This window comes from Engraulis encrasicolus, chromosome 19 (genome assembly GCF_034702125.1).
Source record: "Engraulis encrasicolus isolate BLACKSEA-1 chromosome 19, IST_EnEncr_1.0, whole genome shotgun sequence".
NCBI lineage: Eukaryota > Metazoa > Chordata > Actinopteri > Clupeiformes > Engraulidae > Engraulis > Engraulis encrasicolus.
In genome coordinates this window covers 4,895,104-4,917,515 of record NC_085875.1, presented here as the reverse complement: position 1 = coordinate 4,917,515, position 22,412 = coordinate 4,895,104, and the positions used below count along the sequence as shown (strand labels likewise).

The following is a 22,412-nucleotide window of genomic DNA, read 5'->3' as shown; positions in this document are numbered from 1 at the left end:
CTCTCCCAACACGGACACTCTCTCCCCGGGCTACTCTGGGTACTCACTGGGCACGGAGAGAGGCAGCAGCAGCAGCAGCAGTAGCAACAGGCCCGGGGTGGTAGACTTGACAGTGAAGGTCGAAAGCCCTGGAGGTAGTGGTAGTGGAGGTGGAGGTGGCGGTACTTATAACAACACCTCTTCATCCTCCTCCTCCTCCACCTGCACCTCCTCCCTCTCTTCTCTCTCCTCCGCCTCCTCCTCCTCCTCCTCCCATCGCTCCCATTGCAGCTCCCCAGCAGCCTCAGCCCCAACAGCCGCCGCACCTTCAGAAGGCGTAATAGACTTGACCACGAGCCGGCGACCCCGGCAGCAGCTGGTGATCCAGCGGACGGTGCCCAGTGTGGAGGTGAAGGTGGAGGCTGAGAGCAGCCTGCTGACTCCCATGGTGCCATCGGGGGAGGCGGAGGCCAGGCGGACGGAGCAGAGTGCAAACATCAGCAGCGGTGGTGGTAATGGGCGTGGTGGCAGTAGCACCGTCACCGCCACAGGTCGAGGAGGGGAGGAGAGCGACCATAGGGACGCTGACAATGCTCTAGACTCTACAGCGGTGGTCCTGCCATGTGGTGATTCGTCCTTTTGTGGGGCCACGCCTCCTCTAGCCCAGCCAATCACATGCAGCGGAACCCCCGCCCTGCCGGCCCCGGCCCCACCAACGCCTGCGCCCGCCGTGGAGCTCGGCTCTGCGGCGCCGTGCAACGTCATCGTGAACGGAGGCGGCGGGGCTCCGTCGCTAGAGCTCGCCGGAGCTCGGCGGATGGTGACCGCCTCCGCGTCTGACCAGCGCCCCCTCCTGGCCGAGCCGGCGTCCGCGGCCCTGCTGGAGAGCGAGGAGGAGCTGAAGGAGAACAGCTGTGCGGCGGCCGCCGAGTGGGACGCCGCCGGTAAGAGGGGGTCCTCCGCCGCCGCTGCCGCCACTGGCACCGCCACTGCCGCCGCAGCCAACCCCGAGGAGGCGGGAGGAGTGGTGGGCGGTGGGGGTGGTGGGGTCGTAGGAGGAGGGCTCGGCGGGGACCCTAAACTGGCAGCCGGTGGAGGGGACCCCGGGGCCGTCATGGACGAGGAACATGCGTACGCGCTGCCCACCCACCTGCCACCCAACAAGGTTGGCTGCGTCATCCAGCCCGTGCCAAAGCCAGGGGCCGACAAGACGGGGGCCACCATCTTGCCCTGCGGCCTGGCGCCCCCGCTGACGGCCACGGGCCCCCCGGAGATGGAGCCGCCACTCAAGAGGAGGTGCCTGCGCATCCGCAATCAGAACAAGTGAGAGGAGACGCACACAGGTGGGTATTTACTTACTGTACCTGACAGCAAGCTGGTGGGCATTAGGGGTGCATGTTCTGTCTTTATAAAATGTTTTGCAGTTCCCTGATTCTTTAAAAAAAAGATTTTTTATGCCTTTCTGGGGCAGGACAGTTACAGAGGGACAAGAAATTAGCAGGGAGAGAGAGACAGGGAAGGTTCTGCAAATGATCTGGGCCGGAATCGAACCTGGGTCGCCAGCGTAGTCTGTCTAGTAATCTTAGTAGTTTCCCTCCTTCTGATTTCTGCCACCCTAGATATTGGAAGTAAAATTGTCTCTCATTGACAGTAAAATACAGAGAGATGGCCCATGCATCCCCATAGAAGCTACAATTTAGCACCACACATTTCAAACAGATGTCCAAACAGTTGCATTATAAGCAACTCAAGACATCCAAAGAAGACGTCAAATTCAATGGGATTTAATGACTGGATGAGTAGGAATGCTCACAGGAAATGCAGATGATTTCAATAACTTGCGGTTCGTTACCAATCTGCTGTCCTTGTAAATTGCAGCAATAAATTGGTGTTCCTAAAATAACTTCTGAAGCCGGGTTGCCTACTACGGTATATTGACACATGTAGTAGTTAAGTTGGTTATGTACTCTTACCAGAACTGAATTCGTCATTTTTGTCTTTAATAACGAAATCACAATTAATAAAAATACAATAAAAATTAACTAAACTAAAAATAATCATGACATATGCCCTCACACCATGACAGAGGTCGTATTTCGTGCAGTTGGTTTACTTAAACAAAAAAACTATTAAAAATTCATGAATTCTGTACCGTATGTGGTTAAAAAAAGCAAACACACATTCGTTAGAACCCGCAAGCCCATGACCACCTGTTGTAGAAAAACACGAGCATTGATGTCAGCTGTCGAGGAGATTTGATTGATAACACATGTATCATGAATAAAACATGTTTGCAATGCAAATTTTTTTTAAAAAAAAGAAAAGAAAGGAAAAAACGAGAACAGGTTGACGATGTACATCTGGATCCGTGTGTACCAAGTCAAGTTCTCGTTACAAGGTTATGAATTCTCAATATGACTCCCTGCATTATTAATTGCGTTGTAGGCACATTGCTGCAGGCACAGTATTTGAATTGAGCTTGACTGATTAAATAGACGTGGTTAGTCAGATGAGCTTTTGAAGAACATTTTTATTGAGAGGTTGAGAGGTATTAAAAGTGCTGTAAGTTGCTCTATACCTAAATACACACACTTGTGGCAATATTGCTAGTCAAATTTATAAAATGCATTGTACTGAATTGATTGGATTATTCATTCCTCTGTTTCTTCTTTTTCTGTCTCTTTGTTTCTTTCTACCTGTTCTTTCTCTGTCTCTGTCTCTGTCTCTGTCTCTGTCTCTCTCTCTCTCTCTCTCTCTCTCTGTCTCTGTCTCTGTCTCTGTCTCTCTCTCTCTCTCTCTCTCTCTCTCTCTCAGCTCTGACAAATGACAACCAACAGCCAACGAGATGAGGATGGAATGAGGAGAGTCCCATAGAAGCAGCCACCAGCCATTTGCCATCACAACACCTCTCGTCCAGCCACCTCCATAACCACCACCGTCACAAACACCACCACGGGCACAGCACAGCAGAGCCATGGAACACATCATGGCCACACCACATCACCCAGCTGTCCCCACTGTTTGCTTTCCTTCTCCCCCCACTATCACCACCATCACCTGTCTCTGCCCAGGCAGGCACAGACTGACAGCGCCCCAGTCCCGATGACACAGACAGAGCCCATCAGGGCCGCTGACAGCTTTGGCAGGGCCCAGGACAAAGTCATCTGAAAGGGCCCCCCCACCCTATACATTCAATGTAATGAGGACCCACATTTTGGGCCCCTCATCTCCCTGGGCCTGGGACAGCCGACCCCTTTGTCCCCCCTTGTCAGCTTCCCTGGAGCCCATCACATATCGGAACCCACCACCACCACCACCACCACCACCAATGCTGATACCCCCCTAACCCTTATCCCTACTGCCGGGGGGAGGCCAGAAATCTTCTTCTCACATTTCTCACATTAGAGACATTCCTTTGCCACAGTGTCATCCTCCTCCTGCGTTAACCCCGTCACCTCCACCTTGAGACGTGATCCTCCCCAGACACACAGAGCCCCCTCGGCCGTTCCGGACGACCGGAGGAGCTAGAGGCCCGGCCCTTCTGTGTGTGTGTGTGTGTGTGTGTGTGTGTGTGTGTGTGTACGCAAGCACATGTATGTGCATGCGCGCGCGTGTGTGTAATGTGCCGCAGGCAGAGTGCTGAAGCAGGCCTCCAAAGTAGGGCCTCACCCTCTACCTACCATCTCAGCAGCTCCTACATCACTACACAGGTGATGGACACCAGTCTGACATGTCTGGAAGAACAAGAAGAGGAAACAAAAAGGTTGTGTTTTGTGTATGTGTGTGTGTGTGTAGTACACAAAAGACCCCCTATGCGCTGACTGGTGCCAACAGTGGATGGCCTTGTAAAGGGCCTTTTTTTTTTTTTTTTTTTAACCTCCAACTCCCATTGTCATTGCGACACAGCACTCCACAGCACACAAGTGAACACTGCACACTGCACACAACGAAATTGCATTTATGCCTCACCCGTGCAAGGGGGCAGCCCTCAGTGGCGCCCCATGGGGAGCAGTGCGGTGGGACGGTACCATGCTCAGGGTACCTCAGTCATGGAGGAGGATGGGGGAGAGCACTGGTTGATTACTCCCCCCACCAACCTGGCGGGTCGGGAGTCGGACCGGCAACCTCTGGGATGCAAGTCTGACGCCCTAACCGCTCACCCATGACTGCCCATTCTGCCCGGAACAGAGGCTGTGGAGATCTGCTGTGCTGTACTGTACTGTGCTGTACTGGCCTCATTTGGTCTGGCCTGGGCTGTGGACTGAACATGTGCCAAGAGAACATGGCCTAAGGTCTATACCGAGTAGTAGACCTCAATCACCCCCCACTACTACGACTACCACATCCTCTCTCTCTCTCTCTCTCTCTCTCTCTCTCTCTCTCTCTCTCTCTCTCTCTCTCTCTCTCTCTCTATATATATATATATATATATATATGTCTGTCTCTCTCTCTCTCTCTCTCTCTCTCTCTCTCTCTCTCTCTCTCTCTCTTTCTCTCTCTCTCTCTCACCTCCATCACCCTCTCTCGGCCCCCCTAATGCAAGCAGAGCTGATGTTTATGAATTGGAGTGCTGAAAAAAAGAGGAAGAGAAGAAGAAAGAAAAAAAGAGGAGAGACGGAGAGAGAGGAACTCCTGGAAGGTGTAAAACAATCATGAGGGAATGTTTTTCTTGTTGGAAAAAAAATGAGAAGGTGAAGACGAGGAGATGAAATTTCATCCTCGTGTCCTGTCAGTGTTTTTCCTCAGGCTGAGTGACAAGGAGAGGGGTGGAGGGGTTGGTTAGAGGGAGTTAGGGACTCTCTCTCCGGGCCCTTCTCCTCTCCGAACGGACAGAATCAGAGGCCGAAAAGGAGAGGAAAATAGAGAGGAAATGGCATTGCACGGATAGTGTTAAACTATTCTTGTTTCTCCATTTTTCTTTTCTTTTTTGTTTGTTTGTTGTTGTTGTTCACACATGGTTTTCAAGTGACAAGAAGAAGGTGATGTGCAATGGCGTGTTATTCGCTCACTGATGTTGTGGACAAACAGGGTAGAGACCTCACCAGCATAAAAAAAGAAAATCCTGGGTTTTGTTGTTGGGGGAGGAACAAGGGTGCCAAATACTGCCACTGGCAACCCCCTGGGTAGCGTTTTAACGGTTCCATTCCACAGTTGATGATGCAACAACATCAGGCATTGGTGCCATCAGTTTATGCCCACCAATGTGCCAGCCAGCCAGCCAGCCTACACCAACCAACCAACCAATCGATCAATCAATCAATCAATCAATCAATCAATCAATCAATCAATCAATCAATCAATCAATCAATCATCCAAGACCATCGTCGTGCCATCGCGTTGAGACTGTCTGTGGAGTGGTCTTGAGGGCTCTGATGTGGAAAGGCCTTATCCCAAGTTTGGAGTGCCCAGGATTGGGGGCGGGCTCAGCTCTCCCCCAGCCAATCAGGGCGCTCGATTGAGGCCGCCCAAGATGTAAAACGACAAGACTGAACAGGACTGGATTGATATCTCTGTCATTCAAAGCATTCAAAAATAAGCTCCATGAAGCATCTGGGGTTTTGTGTCCTGTGCTCAAGAGAGATTTGTAGGCCATCTTCAAGATGGCTCAAAAAGACAAAAAAAATACAACAACAAAGAAATCTATCATAGCCTGAAATTATTACAGGAAGTTGTCTTTGTGAACAAGTCAATCAAAACAAAAAGGCCTTTCTCTTTCTTTCTGTCTCTGTTGGTGGGTAAATCTGAAATCTTGGCTGTGAAATCATTTGTTGGGGTTGCACTACTGAAAACCAAGCAATGAGTCAAGTCGAATTCAGACAGCCAATAGAAACACCTTAGCAGGGGTGAGGGAGGGGTGAGGCTGAGCAAACGTCCTGAGTAAAAAGGAAAGAAAAAACGCTTCTGTCTTTACATCTATGCAGTGCTAAATTCTCAGTGTAATTGATATTGTGGGTTTTTGTCTTCTGTTACTTTTAACGTGTCATAGAATTTCCCTTCGATGAAAAAACTGGAGGGAAATTTGTCTTTTTTAGAGTTTACTCATTTTTTGAGTATAATTTGCGAGGACAACCCTTGCGCTTAAATTTCATGTCCTTTTTCTCGAGCACTGGAGTATACGTATACGCCAGTGTGGCCCAAGAGGTTTTAGATGCCAAGTACTTGTCACCAAGATTTACTTTGAGCCCACAGGAAGTCGAGCAGCCAAGCTGATACACAATACATATTGTATCTGCAGACCAACAAACCACTAGTGTTATAATTTCTCACTCCAGCACATCCGTAATACAGTTGACTTTCAGTGACTATGTGTGCGGAACTGGAAATTTGAGCTTGTGTGTGTGTGTGTGTGTGTGTGTGTGTGTGTGTGTGTGTGTGTGTGTGTGCGCGTGTGAGTGTGCGTGTGTGTATGTGTGGTGTGTATGTGTGTGCCTGTGTGTGTGCATGTGCGTGTAAGTGTGCGTGTGTGTGTGCGTGTGCGTGCGTGCGTTTGTGTGTGTGTGTGCGTGTGCGTGTGTGTGTGAGTGTGTGTGTGTCCTTGCCACGCTGCCAAAAGACTGAGCTGTCTCCATAAAACAGCCAAAATTCTTGAAAACGTACAGGTAGGGTCAACCATTTTACTAACAAATGTTTGAAACAATATTTCGCTCAAGCCAAAACTTTACGTACGCATGAGGAACTGGATCAAAACAGTCAGATGACTTGTCACAAGCAGCTCATCAGTACAAAAATATGGGAATGGTAAGAAATACTTTGAAAATAGAGTTGAGATTCCCCCTGCTTGTGTGGGATTTCCGGCAGAATTTCAGAGCTCACACTGTGTACGGCCCAAGTTTTCCCCCAACGATTTTCCCTGAAAAAAAAAAAGAAACGGAAAGAAACGTGAAATCCTCCCTCTGCTCTGATTTTCATGTTCTTTTCAATCTGTCTCACCAAAGTTGACCGAAATCTCGCCCCTGCTCCCTGCCACTCTCACAGTCCTCTCCTTCTCCCCTCTCTCCTCTCCTCTCTCCTCTCTCTAGCTCTTTTCCTCCTCTCTCCTCCACTCTTGGACGCTACACAAAGGGAGGTGTAATCTCACTCCAGCCACCCCCACTCCCCCTTTACCTCTTTCCTGTGGAATTTGGTTTCACGTTAAATGTTTTTCTTTTCTCTTTTTCCCCCCCAAATGAAAGCTCAGAGGTCTAATTGTTACACGTTTCAACTGGCTCCTCGTCTCCATTTTACATTGGGTCCTATGGCGGTCTGCAGGGAGTTACTTTACTGGAAAGCTCCTTACTTTACTCATTTTCGTGTGTGTGTGTGTGTGTGTGTGTGTGTGTGTGTGTGTGTGTGTGTGTGTGTGTGTGTGTGTGTGTGTGTGTGTGTGTGTGTGTGTGTGTGTGTGTGTGTGTGTGTGTGTGTGTGTGTGTGTGTGTACGAGTGCGAGTGCATATGAGAGTGTTTGTCTGTACCCCGTTGCAGCACTCTTTAAATGTCATAGGAAAAGTTCGGCTGTATCTATCTATGCCCATGGCATAATTGTTTGTGCACACATGCACAAACGCACGCACGCACACACACACACACACACACACACACACACACACACACACACACACACACACACACACACACACACACACACACACACACACACACACACACACACACACACACACACACAGGCATTTGTGATCTGTACCATGTGTAAACCAGTAAGCATATTCATATTTTGTATGGAAAGACACAAACACATAACATAAAATGCATCAAAAGTTGAAAACTCAGTGGGCTTGTACTGTATATGACTATCACTAGTGACCCTCCACACAACTATCATTATGTTCTCTCTCTCTGTCGACCTCTCCCCCCGCCCCCCCCCTGTCTCTACTCTCTCTCTCTCTCTCTCTCTGTCGACCTCTTCCCCCCCCCCCCCTGTCTCTACTCTCTCTCTCTCTGTCGACCTCTCCCCCCCCCCCTGTCTCTACTCTCTCTCTCTCTCTGTCGACCCCCCCCCCCTGTCTCTACTCTCTACTCTCTCTCTGTCGACCCCCCCCCCCTGTCTCTACTCTCTCTCTCTCTCTCTGTCGACCTCTCCCCCCCCCTGTCTCTACTCTCTACTCTCTCCCCCCTCCCCCGCCTCTCTCTCTCTCTCCCTCTCTCCCCCTCTCTCCCTTCGTCTCTCGTACTCTCAGTCCTCCCTGTGTCTGTCGACCTCCCCCCCCCCCCCCTGTCTCTACTCTCTCTCTCTCTCTCCCCCCCCCCCCCCCTCTCTCTCTCTCCCTCTCTCCCCCTCTCTCCCTTCGTCTCTCGTACTCTCAGCCCTCCCTGTGTCTGTCTGTCTTTATGTCCGCCAAAAGCCAGTGGAACCGGACACCAGTGTTCAGATTAGAGACTGTTGACTCAGAGAGCTCGCTGCAACCCAAGCTGGCCCATGTTGATGGTCAGGCATTTCAGCGTCGGCTCAGTCACGCCAGGAGCCAGATCGGGTGTCCCCCTCTAATTAATGCCTCAGATTTCTTCTTTTTCTGTTTCTCTTTTTTTTATGCTCGTTTGTCTTTTCGTGATTTTTCCAGATTTCAAGCCCTTAAACGGTTCAGGGGCCTTTGCATATTCGTTTTTTTTTGCTGCTACACCAGCAAAGAGCAAAGTTTGGTGCTGTAGTGTATAACACTAGTGCACACATGCGCTTAATATCCTGCTAAGGACATTGTGTTAACATTATACTTAGACCACACGCACACGCACAGACACACAAATGCATACAGACACGCACACAAACACACACAGACACGCACACACACACCACCACTCTTACTCACTGTCTCGCTATCCCTCATACACATGATCTTGCCCGCCCCCTCTCTGTGGCGCGCGCGTGCACACACACACACACACACACACACACACACACACACACACACACACACACACACACACACACACACACACACACACACACACACAGGGCCGCTGACGGCTTTGGCTGGGCCTGGGAGAAAGACATCTGAAAGGGCCCCAAACCCAATCAATACAATGTAATGAGGATCCAATTCTGGGCCCCCTCTCTCCCTGGGCCTGGGACAAGTGACCCCTTTGTCCCCCCCTGTCAGCTTCCCTGCACACACACACACACACACACACACACACACACACACACACACACACACACACACACACACACACACACACACACACACACACACACACACACACACACACACACACACAGGCAGACACAAACACAGAAAGACAATACATACATAGACAGATATTTGATCTCTGTATGTAAATAAATGGCTGGAGCTCGCACACACACACTTTCCCCCACAGTGCTCAGGGAAATACACGTCTGGCAGACTGAGAGGGGGAAAAAACGTTTCTTTTTCTTCGTTCTTCTTTACTGGATTGATTGGATATCCTGGTTCTCAGCTGTCCTGTCTACCCTCATCGTGTTACTATGACTCCTCTTATAAAGGTGGAGCTTTGTTGTTTTCCTGACTGAGGGGTCACTGGCATGACAGTTATGATGGAGAGGCTGATAAGCTCTATTCACAGATACATGTACACACACACACACACACACACACACACACACACACACACACACACACACACACACACACACACACACACACACACACACACACACACACACACACACACATCTACTATATATACATTTGTAGGCCTTTACTCTTACACACAGACATGTACTGCATGTATGCTTACGTACACGCTCACACAAACGCATGTACAGTATGCAGTCACACACTCACACACAGACAGATTGGGTTGAGGTGTTTAACTTTGTGGGGAATAGAGAGCTTGTGTTTCCAAATACACACACTCTCACTCACTAATGCACTTCACTTACAACCGGGCCACCCATCCATTTCCCAAGCCTAGGGCTGGACTCGTAGTCTGACATACTGTACAAGGCAGTTTCCCGGTGGTCCAACAGTCCCCAGGGGCAGAGTTGCCAGATGAGGCCCAAAAAATGCTCAAAACCCGCCTGGAATCACTAAATCCCGCCCAATTCTATTGATTCCTATTGCAAAAATTGGGCGGGTTTTTCTGCTAAATTCTATTTTTACCCGTACAAGGCCATCCTAAGCAGCCCAATTGGGCGGGAAACAGCCCAATCTGGCAACAGTCCCCAGGGCCCGATATTTTTTTTCATTTGCTCATTTTTTTTCCCCCATAGGGACTGGCCTACAGATTATAGGGGGCGCACAGCATTGGTCCGTCTTCAGTAATATAGACAGTGGCCTGAGTCAAGCAGGATATACAAAAGTACGAAAATGGCTTGCATGCGCAAGGGGCCAGTTTAAGCCTAAAATGCCTGGGTTTTATTTTGGCCCCGGTCCAGGCCTGTCTGAGCCTAAGTCCAAGCCCATCTCCGCCATGTCTTTACGTCTCTGCCATTTCTCTGCTGCTATATGCTCCACTGACAAGCAGGCCATTTATTATCCTGTAAAGTGCGCCGGTGCACCCAAACATTTCAGCCGCCAGCCAGCCCTTCAGGTTTCTCTAAAGGCACAGGGGCCTGGCTCGGAGATTATTGAAATATGATTTCGTTTCTGCCGTGTGCATGTCTGTGCGACCTTGCTGGTTGTAACCGTATCCGGGAGACGGTTTGAGACAGATATAGCGATGGAACTGGAAACGGTTGTAGTGACTGCGGTTCCTGACAGACGTGGGAGACTGTGGTGCGGTGGGAGAGACAATGACACCAGCTTTTGTCGTGTGGCAGAAATGTGTGTGTATGGCGGTGTGTCTTTTTTTCCCTAAGTGCGTGTGTCAGTGTGTGTGTGTGTGTACTGTGTGTTGAAGTGTATGTTGTGAAGTGTGAGAGGGCAGACGTGTGTGTGTGTGTGTGTGTGTGTGAGAGAGAGAGAGAGAGAGAGAGAGAGAGAGAGAGAGAGAGAGAGAGAGAGAGAGAGAGAGAAACGCAGATGTGTGTGTGTGTGTGTGTATGTGCATGTGTGTGTGCGCGTGCGTGCGTGTGTGATTGTGTGGCTAACCTGACCGCAGACTGACACTGTCCTTGACTGATGTAGATAGCTAGTATTCCACAACTGATGTACTCCCCCTTCTTACTCAGTGCTTGCTGATTCATGCTTTGGACTTAAGTGCATAACCTTTAAGTCACACCTCATCTTTGTCCCAGCCACCGCCACGTTTCTAAAACTGACCTTAAAGACGACAGGTTCCACCTGACGTTTCCGAAAATAAAAAAGTGTTGTGCGTTGTAAATTAAGCTCGAGTTTCTCAACTGGCTAGATGAGTTGTAGACACAGTCTTGGGGAAAATTTATACTGATTTGTAAAAATACTTGACAAAAAGCTAACACTAAATCAATGTTTGGTCTGTTCTGTACAACGGATGTGCCAGAAGTAATGTAACTTGGTAACATTTCCAGCAGGTGTCAGTGTAGCCGCATTTTGGAGGGTACATGGCAAGTTACACTACACACAAAGAGGAAGAGGAAGGTTAGGCCTATGCCAAAACACTGGAAACAATTTAGCGCAGACAGTGATTATGTTGCATGAGTGTCAAGTACATTTACACACACAAACACACACGCAGGCGCACACACTCACATTTGCACCCCCCCCCCCCCCTTGATGCGGTTAAATGTATCAATGCCAAAATGTACAGAGTGAAAGGATCCACACAGACTATTTGATGATTTATCTATACAGTAACTTAAGATTTGAAATGCAACCAACTCTGGGTACAGTTTAAATCTGTAAATGTTGACGTATACTTATATATATCACCTACCAAATACCCTGAATTTTAAAGGTCATTTTATGTTTGACTGGGAGATGGGACTTTCTTTTACTCTTTTCACGTGCATCCAGCATCAATACCAGCACCATATTGTTATGTTTATTCTTTCTGTCAGCATTTGGAGAGAATACCGTGGCCGTGCTATTATTCATTTCTATTTTCTTCACAGCACCACTGAAGAACAGTCATCATGTATTGATTAGTCATCCTAACTGTGGCTGCAGTGGGCAGGAAGATTAATGGCTGTTGATGCCCATGGTATGTTACAACAGCATTTGTGACATACAGTAAAGGCTCCTCTGAGACCTTTTTTGGTTCCTCTGTGAACTTTCAGGGGTTCCTCCACAGTAGCAACCTGAAGTTTCTTCGGGAAATGAACTACAAACTAAGTTTCATCTATCACAGACTCACCGCACTTTGTGTCTGTGAGAGATGAGAATGTGTAAGTTATTGTAAGAAATGAAGACATAGTGAACATTATTCAAGTGTTCTTTGGGGAATTTTGCAGTGTAGGGAGAGGAGGTAATCGGTTGGGGAAGACAACAACAGCAGTCAGAATTATGCAATGATTTCCTGCTCTTAAAGTATGAGGCGATTGTGCGAAATCAAGATTAAAACAATGACAAAAGATTACAACACAAACATTTGTTTTATTAAATGTTTGTTTTTGAAAAAAAAACAATGTTTTAATGTTTTCAATTGTGAACAGAAAAAGCTGCCTTAAATCTCGCTTGTGCGCTCCTTAGATCAGACAATGATGAAGATGCTTGCTTGTTTAAAAAAAAAAAAAAAATCCCACTTGTTTTTTAAAAACGAAACTTACAAAAAAAATATATCAAAACAACTTTGTTATCTTGCTAGAGTTGATGTATAGATGCTTTTTCTGTGACTTGTATGAATCCCCCAGATTTTGCTAAATCTCTCCATCCCGTGCCACGCTCCCACCACCTCACTCCCTACACCCACCTCCCCGCCCTCTGCCTCCCTCACACCCTTCCTCTGTACATTGACCTTGTGGTGAATTCTCCACTTTTTTGTGTACTTGCAGAACATTTTATAGTATTATTTATTAATGACAAGTGTTTGCATTTGCAAATGATAAAAGGAGAGAGAGGAAGAGAGGAGGTTCTTGGGAGGGCACGATCCATCGCAACACAGTTGCGCCGTAAAGAGAAAGTGATTGTCTGATCTTTTTCTAATTTAAAGGGAGAGAACAGCTTGATTTGCAAAAAAAGAGAAGAAAAAAAGAGAAAAAAACTCTTGTCTTTTTATTATGAAGTTGTTATAAAACTTGTTGCCAAGATTTGCTTTACAATGTATCATTTTTTGTGTTGTAACAGTATTTGTTTTACCCAGTGAATTGCTTATTAAAAATAATAAATAGAGGCCCACACCAACTGTTCATTTCCGCGTGCTTTGTGTTTCCAAACAAATGCAGGATGTGATACTTTTTCCAAGTCCTGTCGATTATATTCGTCGTGTGATTATTGCTTGCTACACCTAGAAGTATTGTTCAAGAAGGCGCTTTTGCACACCTCTGTAGTTGGGCAGTTGCGTAGGATATTACCCCAGTGGGGTTGTCATTCAAGTGAAAAGAAATCCTGTACACTGTCCATTCCTCCAACAAACATTAATACAACATTTCGGTCATCCGACCTTCTACTTTGTATTAAAGTTTGTTGGTGGAATGGACAGTGTGCAGGATTTCTTTACACTTGAATGACACCTATGTATAAGTACTGAAATGTTGATTTCTGAATCATTGATTGCATTATCACAGAAGCCTCGAAGAAAATTGCTCAATGAAAAGCTTTCAATAATCTTTATTAAGCAAGTTCATATTGGAACTGGTTAAAAAGCCAACACGTGGAGGCCTCAGGCGTCAGTGCAGGCTTTCCTCAGGCCTTCTTCAACTCTTACTGTATGAAGTCCTCAAGAAGTAACTAGCCTGCCCATACTTCACATAATGCTGCATAGGCAATGAAGGTATTCTAAGAGGGCCTTGAAAGCCTTTTTCTAAAAATCAAAATAATATTTCTGTGTGTTGATGTTGGCTATTTGTTGGGTATATGCTTCCTTAACCTCTACACAGGCCAGACCATTCATTTTGAATAACCCCAACCCAACCCTAGCCCTTACAGTAGCATCAAACTGGAGGCTATTATTATAAAGATTAAAAAGCTACTGAGCCATAAACATTAGGAGGGCGTCCTCTACTGGGCAACATGATATAACAGCCTTGCAGTTTGTTATTTGCACAATAAGTCTCAATGCACAAGAGGTCGCTAGTGTATCACAAAAGGCAAAGCCGTGGCTAGATAGGTAAAAGCTGCTGCTCCTTGCTGGCTGCAGTGTAGTGTATAAATGATCATTGTATTTTTTACCAGCAGTAGCTACTGTGTTATTGCAGGTAGGCTACAGCCTATACTAGAGGATGTTGGCCTCTTCAATCACTTGAATATTGATAATAATACAAACATGTGAAATGACTTACTGCTGATGGAGTTTCTATAGTAGCCTACACACACTGGCACTTCTGTTGATCATTTTTGCAGCATTATGCTTATTTGTCTTATGAGTCCCTTTCAGAATGAGCATTTGAACTAGCAAATCTCATGACAAAATGTTGTTACATCTTGCATAGCCAGGCTGCTGGAATGACACCTTAACAGCATAATAAAAACAACAACAACAACAACAACAGCAACAACAACAGCAACAACAACAACAACAACAACAACAACAACAACAACAACAATAATAAGCTAAACACCACCATCACCACCACAACCACCACCACCAACAACAACATTATTATTATTACTATTATTATCATTATTATTATTATTGTTGTTTTTATTATTGTTACTATTATTATTAGTATTATTATTATTATTATTATTATTATTATTATTATTATAAAAAATGGAATTGTAGGATTGTAAACACAAGAACAGTCTAGTAAGCCTATAGGCCTATGCATATAGCCTATTAATCGTGACCAATGGCGATGTGCTTGCAGTGCATTTTTTTTCTCTAAATATGGTCTCGTTCATAGTGCGGGCGTGGAAGTTGCCAACCAACCTAGTTATTTCCGGTTTCACAGCATTGCATCAATGAAACTTCATTCATCGTGTGCAAGCACTTTTATATGGTTTCGGAGGTTTCTGGCTGCGTACTCGTTTTCCTTGTGAAGGCTTCAGCTGTTTAGCTAATCAGTGGCTGGTGAGTTGGGAATGAGTTTAGTTCAAACATTGCCGCCGGACATTCTTGCCCTCTTACTACACCGGCGGAGAAGAGAGAAGGCTCATGGGTAAAAGAGGCTGTACTGTCTGCGCGTTGATGTCAGAGGAAAGGGAACGCGAGCAACAGGAGCTCAGAGCCATCTAATATCAGAGTTACGCCACTCCCATAGACCTCTATGGACCAATCTTTCCACAGCAATGGCGGCTCTCATGGAGCCACATGGAGCGTTAACATGGAAATCCGCATTGACTTTAGTTCTATTAGAAGTTACTTAGTTCCAGGAGGTGGCCGTAGAACACAGAAAATGTGGTAAAGGTAATGTAATTTGTTTGTACTTCATCTTTGTTTGGTATGTGATGGTTCTGTGTTAGTTTCCAACGAACAGAAGTTTACTGTTAAGAAACATTTTAATCTACGCGAATCACATCACCAACCGACTTCCTGGTCCCCGGTTTGCGCAACTCTGTTATTAGATGGCTCTGCAGGAGCTGCAAGGAATCGCTATGGAGGACCGACGGTGGAAGTAACCCCTTTCAACTCTTGAGATGAGGACAGAGTTTACGAAGGGTTTTGGCTGAACGCGATAGGATAGCCGGTGGTTGGAGCGCGTTTTATTTGCGTAACATTGTTATTTGGATCATTCATCTCCGTTGCGCGGGCGGTGTTGCGGAGGGAGTTTAGGCTACACTTTACAGGAACGAATGCGAAATGCCTGGGTTTTGAACACCACCGACTGTATGAACGGCTGTTTTAAAATTTTAGGCGCAAGTAGTGCGAAGCGCCGAAAAAAAGGAGGGGAGGGGGATAAGAAAACGCCCTGTTGCTGAATCCCCTCAAAATCAAAACTTTATCGCGCCATCAAAGATTCAGGACTTCTCTTGTTGAGCATGGATGGGGGAAGTTTGATCTCATCGGACTAAAAACAAACAAGGCTGAGATCACTGAAGAAGTTTGCGGAGTGACCCCCCACTATTGTGGATTATTTTTGTCTTTTATTGTGGACACCACGAGTTGGAGGCAAATTCAGAGGGCGGCGAGTCGGAGCCTATCTAGGCCCACGGCCATTGCCCAAGAAGAAAATAATATTTTTTTTAATGTGAACTTAAGTCGTAAGACGGAAAGCTCGATAGATATTTGAATTCCTCACGACTGAATTGTAAAGATGTCGTCCGGAGCAGAGAGAAGGATGGAAAACCGGTTACTGAAACTGGAGGCCATGATCAAAAACCCTAGGTCGGCGGTTAATTTGGAAAGTTTACTGGTAAGTTTGTGATTATGTATATTTCATGAGGCGAGTTGTTTTGCTGCCTGGTATCGCGGGTATCGCCTTGAAGCGGTGGCTACATGATTGCTACGTTTGTTTCCCTCTCTCGGATGCAACGTCAATCAAATGTAACATTTTCTACTGTAATGTGACAGTAATTGTATCGCACATTGAAATGTTATTGCGCGGCCACCTGAGGAGGTTTAGGTAGGCTATTCTCCGCGCAATTGCTGTCAACATTGGTCCATCTGTAGCCTGTATGCCAAAATGTCCAATCGGCAGAAATGTCAAAATATGTTTCTTGTCTGGCCGGCTGAAATGATCCCTGTTCTTGTAGCCTAATAGGCTACCACTGCTATCTTCACCAATGGAATTTGAACAGTTCTGTAATGGAAACCTTTACCAGTAGGCCAGTATGCCGGTGTATGTAGCCTAATGTGTTTAAATATTTTTTCCTGTGTTAATCCATAAATGTATCTCAGCATGGGTTTTCAAGTTGATTTTGTATTGTGTTGCTGTTGCCCATCTCTGGGTTTTATTAGGCCCATGCAAATATGTCTAAGCAAAACCTAAGCATATGTACACAGAGGCACCCAGTAGATGGTCAGGCAGGCCAAAAATAACTACCATTATCATGAAGTCATGGATGCTCATATTGATGGCAAACACTCAGGAACTGGCCCATAGTTTGAATTCTAAGAAATAGCAGTGTGTGATGTGGGGGGACCATCCCTGTGTCTGTATGCAGCTGGGAGTGTGCATCTCTCTCTTCAGTGCCATGCCTCTTCAGAGGGAATGGATATTAAAATGTTTGTTGCCATAGTGTTGCTGGATTTACAACACCACTGCTAAACAAACAGTGCTGAACATGTCAACAGAACATGCCCGATAGACTGCCTTTTTTCTCTCTCTCCCTCCCTCCTGCTCCCTCCCTTCTTCACCCCCCCAACCCCCTTCTGCAGAGATGAGGAAAAGTCTTTCAGCCCCCTGTGTGGTCACAGGGAACACGTTGGCCGAGTGAAGGAGAGGGTTGGGGGGGGGTCAAGTGTGTAAAAAGCCCCCTCTCTCTGTCTCTTACTTTTTTTCTTCTTGCAACGAGCGAAAGAATGTGTGTTTATTTCCTGAGAATGAGTGGGAGAGGTTTTTCGAGCTCCAGGATTGACTCTGTGGTCAGAGAGTTGGGGAGTGGGGAGTCACACGTGGGAGGGAAGCGGGGCTGGTTGACTGGCTGGTAAGCTGGCTGGTTGGCTGGTTGGCTGGCTGGTTGTCCCTCTGGCTGGCTCACTGGTTGGCTTCTCTCTCTCGTGGGCTCCTCTCCCATCCACGGCCATTTATAGACAGTCCCCTGTTGTCGCCGCGTCAGCCTGAGATAGCGGAGGTTGGGGACTGTATATGAGAAGTGGAGGGGAGAGAAGAGAGGAGGGTGGTGCTGAGGACTAGGAGATCTGTTTGGGTGAAGGACATCGCTTTTTGCAGTCAAGCAGCTGAGGGATGGAAGGCAAGAAGAGGCTCTTTGGGGCTATGGACTGTCAAGCACACTCTTCACGTGCATATTCATTCACACTTGGCATACTGTTCGGTCATGTTTGTCTCTGCTACTCTCTTCCTCTCCCTCAGTCCCATCATCTCTCTATTTCGGTCTCTCTTCTTTGCGTCCCCCTTTTTCCTGTCAAATCATTAGATCATGTTTGAAAGCACAGACTTACACGAGGACATTCATAGTGAACATTCACTGACAAGTTCTTGAAAGCTTTCATTCAAAACTCCTAATTATGTTTAAAACAGAGCATATTCTTCCATCCCACTGCAAGTGAAGCTAAATTAATCCCCACCTGAGATTCATTTTGCATCCTTAACAGAAATGTCTTTTTTCTGTCTGTCTGTAAGTGTGGAGAGGGATTCCACCTGTTGCATGCTCTGTGTTAGAATGCCATGTGTCTGGCTGTTGATACGCTGGGTGATTGTGTTGCCAGATGTGTCTGATCAAATCCTGCCCAAATGGTGCTCAAAAACCGCCTGGAGGCCCCAAATTCAGCCCAATTTCTCTCCATTTGTATTGATCTCTAATGGCATAAAACGGCAGAAAAACCCTGCCAAATGGCAGACTTTTACCGTTTTTACCAGCAGACGGCTATACCAAGCAGCCAATTGGGCAGGTAACAGCTCAATCTGGGAACACTGCTGGGTGATTGTGTAATTTACCATGTCTGCAGAGTTGCACCATTTGCCCAGCTGTTGAATGCCGGTCTTTCATTGTCTTTGCTATAGTCGAAGCTCCATCGCTCATTTCTCATCAGTCCTGTGAAGTCAATTGTCGTTGTGTTTTGGCTAAATTTCTGTAGACTTCTACAGACTTCTTCTGTAGACTTTTCAAAGAATTGTTTTGGCTTTTTATGCCTTTATTGTGACAGGACAGTTACAGAGGAACAGTCAATCATTGCGGAGAGATGGAGACGGGGAACGTTCGGCAAATGACCCGGGCCGGAATCGAACCCTGGTCGCCGGCGTAATAATCCAGTGCCCTATCGTTTGGCCATGGCGGGGCCAACTTCTCACGTGAAGTTGCTGCTAACCCGGAAAGGAAGTCAAAGGTCACCGCTATTCATCTGTAGCAGAGCTGCAGGATTTATTGTCAACTTACAAGCAGAGGAATACAAATCTTCACACCTCAAGTCTGTGCAATCATGGCTTCACTGAAGCTGCAAGGTTTCAGTCGCTAGACCTTCATCAGTTGCTAATTCAGTAACATGACCACCAACACACTGACTGACTCACTCCTGACCTTTCCATGTTCAATGTAATGGATCATCTTTGTGTGTTCAGTGGGCGTACATGGTCATGGTAGCACAATGCTGTCAATCCAAATTCAGGGCAACCTGTGACGTGATGTGCTACCACAAGCACTCTCCGTTTGCTTCTGTGATAACTCGGTCTGACGTGAAATGTAGTTTTTTGTATATGCATTACTTAAACAAGTAATTGTTTTGAGCAGTAGTAAACTTTGTAAATGTCTGATATTTTACAATGTCAGATATCTGATGGTCTGGACAGAAGGGCAGTTCTTAGAGATCAGAAGTATTCTCTGAAGAGTCCTGGAATGAGGCAATGCCAAGTAATTACCCCGAATCGTCTGCATGTCAAATTCCAGCCGCTAACCTCAAGATAGCTGCAAGTCTTGTTGTTTGGGGCACTTGCAGGATTATGAAATCTGTAATGGAACATGCTGTCTGAGAATAGCTTGGTGGGTAGAGGGTGTTGGACATATAGGCACCTGCACAGTCACAGCACTGGTGTGCAGGGCATAATGTTGTATCATATCATTGATCTGTAGGACTGTTTATTGCCTTACTATTCAGTGACTCAAGCCTCAGCCAGAGGCTGTAAAAACATACTGGCAAACAAAAAGGGCCTTTCTCTTTCATTTCTCTTGCTTGTGTTTCGCTCTCACAGCCACAGTGTTCGCTCAAAAATCAGCGAATGGTTTGTATGGACGTGCCAATTTGCTTATTTGCACTTACCGTAGATGTTTTAAATGTTTAATTACATGCATCATAATCTTGACAAAGTTGAAGCACTTTGTGACTTATCTGTGTGAAAGGCTCTGCATGAATAAATTTCCCTCCCTTTTTACTCGCTAATATCGTTTGTGTTTTTGTGTAGTGTCCCGGTCTTGAGTCTTGAGTCTTGAGTCTTGAGTCTTGAGTCTGGTGTGTGTAAGAGGCCAGTGGTAGCCATGATAAAGAGGAGAAGTCATTCTGGAGTCTGGAATGTTGATGGCTCCTTATCACAGCGCTGCCCTATCCCCACGGCCCAGAGCTGAGCTGAGCTGCGCTGTGCTGCACACTCACTACTGGCGCTGTCAGCCTCCTCTGGACAGACAGACAGACGGACGGACGGACGGACGGACAAGGACTGACTACTGCATGGGCCTACTGGGCCTAGGCCCGGGGGGCCCTGAAAGTCAAGCCACTATATTTCCTTTTTCATATGGTGTGAGAGGTCACATTTTTAACCAGCCTGATTATCATCGACTTTCAAATCTCTTCGAGACTTGGTCTGACCAAGAGCATAACAATTAACATTTCCCGGCATGGATGACCCACCTCCCTTGGTTAGTTACTGGTTGTTTGCTTCCTGACCAAGTGGGAGGAGTTCCCGCATTTTCCGGAGCTCAGAAACGATATTTGTATTGCTCCTGGCCTGACTAGAAGCAACGCTGAAGGTGTTGCGTCACTAGAAGGGCGTGGCCTGGCAAAATTTTAACAACTACATTTTTTTTATTTTCTCAGGGGACAAACCCCTAAACTCCCAACAACATTGGGCCTCTAACATCTGGCCTTAAACCCTGAATCTTTTTGTAAACTATTATCACCCAGTGAGCAGACGGAACGTCTTCTGATTGGCTGAGCAGGTGTCCTTTATTCCCCAGTAGCAGGACACCTATGATGTCATGCGGGCGTGCGGGCGTCCAAGTTGCTTCTTTTCTAACTTTCTGGCGAAGTGCCGTTACTAGTTCTTTCGCATCTGGTTGTCTAGTGAAGACCGCGTCGTTAGTTCTATCGCATCTGGTTGTCTAGTCAAGACCCCGTTACTAATTCTATCGCATCTGGTTGTCAAGTCAAAAACCCAGTCGTCAATTCTATCGCATTTGGTTGTCAAGTCACCCCAACATTCTGCGCGCGTCCTAACATGCCTCCGATAGAGGCGCGTCTCACTAGATTAGGAAGTGGTGCCCATAGCAACGTACCAAGCGCAGTGGTGAATCTACTTTCTCACGAAGCCTTAGATCAACATATGAATAAATTAATACTTAGGCTAAATGCTGGTAACCGGGTGATAAGCGGAATAGCGGCCTTCGAGGTGTCCCGATATCAAGGGAAAATGGACTTGGCGAAGCGAACAGCCCTTCGGCTGCGCCGTCGGGCTGTTTAGAACGCTCCGCCTCGTCCATTATTTCCCTTGATATCGGGACACCTCGTCGTCCGCTATTCCATACGTAACACCCATGGAGGGGCCCTTTTTTGTTTTCTGGCCCAGAGGCCGATGGAGTAATCTTCCGTCCCTGTGGATGGAGTGTGTCTGTCTGTCTGTCTGTCTGTCTCTCTCTCTCTCTCTCTCTCTCTCTCTCTCTCTCTCTCTCTCTCTCTCTCTCTCTTCATCACTATCTCTTCATCACTATATCTGTCTCTCTCTTTCTGGGTGTATATTTTTCTCTCTCTCCTCTGTCTTACTGTCTGACTGTCTGCCTCTGTCCCTCTCTCCCTGTCTCATGCTCTTACTCTTTCTCTTTCTGTCCTTCTCTTTGTCTCTCTTTATCTCTGTCCTTCAACATCTCTCTCTCTCTCTCTGCGTGTATGTGTCTCTGTCTGTCTGTCTGTCTGTCTCTCGCTCTCGCTCTCGCTCTCGCCCCTCTCACCACAGTATTAAAATTCCTCTGTCACTCCACATCCCGATGAAGGCCGGTCGTAAACCAAAAGAACCTGGAGCAGACGGTCCGGGGCAGGGCAAGGCATGGCAGGGCAAGGCATGCAGGACAACTGCAGGCTCCGTCAAGCGTGCAGCCCCGACTGGCCCTGGCCCAGCCTTGTGCTCTAGCTCCACGGGGCTTCTCTTTATCATCATTTGTTCTAATTGAATTCCGTTCTTGTGAAACCAGCACAGCATATATCTCTTGGTGCACTGACTGACCTGTTGTGACCATCCATAGTGTTCTCCATATACATTATCCATAGTGGTCTTTTTTTGGCTTTGATCCCAGTTTTCTTCCCAGCAGACATAAGTGTTCCATGTCAGGGCAGTGATATGATTCATCTGCACTGGAATAGAGCTTTTGAGAGAGTTCATATTCATAGTCATCATCTTCTTTCTTCCTTGCTAGCATCATGACACCATCACAGTGATGCATTGTGGTCTTATAGTGTTCAGACTTTGCAGCTGCAGTTATAGTTGACTTCAGCATTGAATTACTCACACAATTCGGAGTCACTTGTTACATCCACTCGCAATGTATCAAACGCACCAGCTTTTGCAGTATTGTTCCTTTGTACTACCATTACTTCATTGCAAATGTTTTGCAAATTTGATCAATGTTAAAGGGTGGCATAATAGGCTTGAAGTTTTGAATGGGCAATGTTAGCGAGATCAG

At 46.7% G+C, this 22,412-nt stretch overlaps 2 protein-coding genes across 5 annotated transcripts in view; both read left to right on the top strand.

Annotated features, from left to right (window-relative positions):
• Nucleotides 1-4,372, top strand: part of sobpa (sine oculis binding protein homolog (Drosophila) a) — an 83,094-nt gene extending 78,722 nt beyond the window's left edge. For 2 of the 4 annotated variants that reach the window (XM_063183506.1, XM_063183504.1), the window contains 2 exons: nucleotides 1-1,302; nucleotides 2,794-4,372. The exon at nucleotides 1-1,302 is cut by the window's left edge and continues 1,178 nt beyond it. In XM_063183506.1, coding sequence (XP_063039576.1) covers nucleotides 1-1,302; nucleotides 2,794-2,806 — 1,315 coding nt within the window. In that variant the 3' untranslated portion in view covers nucleotides 2,807-4,372. Of the gene's footprint in view, nucleotides 1,323-2,793 lie in introns of all 4 variants that reach the window. The other 2 variants (XM_063183507.1, XM_063183505.1) reach the window with 1 other exon arrangement.
• Nucleotides 4,373-15,491: 11,119 nt separating this feature from the next.
• rock2a (rho-associated, coiled-coil containing protein kinase 2a) overlaps nucleotides 15,492-22,412 on the top strand; it is a 91,271-nt gene continuing 84,350 nt past the window's right edge. The window contains exon 1 of the mRNA XM_063183503.1: nucleotides 15,492-16,264. Coding sequence (XP_063039573.1) covers nucleotides 16,166-16,264 — 99 coding nt within the window. The 5' untranslated portion in view covers nucleotides 15,492-16,165. The remainder of the gene's footprint in view (nucleotides 16,265-22,412) is intronic.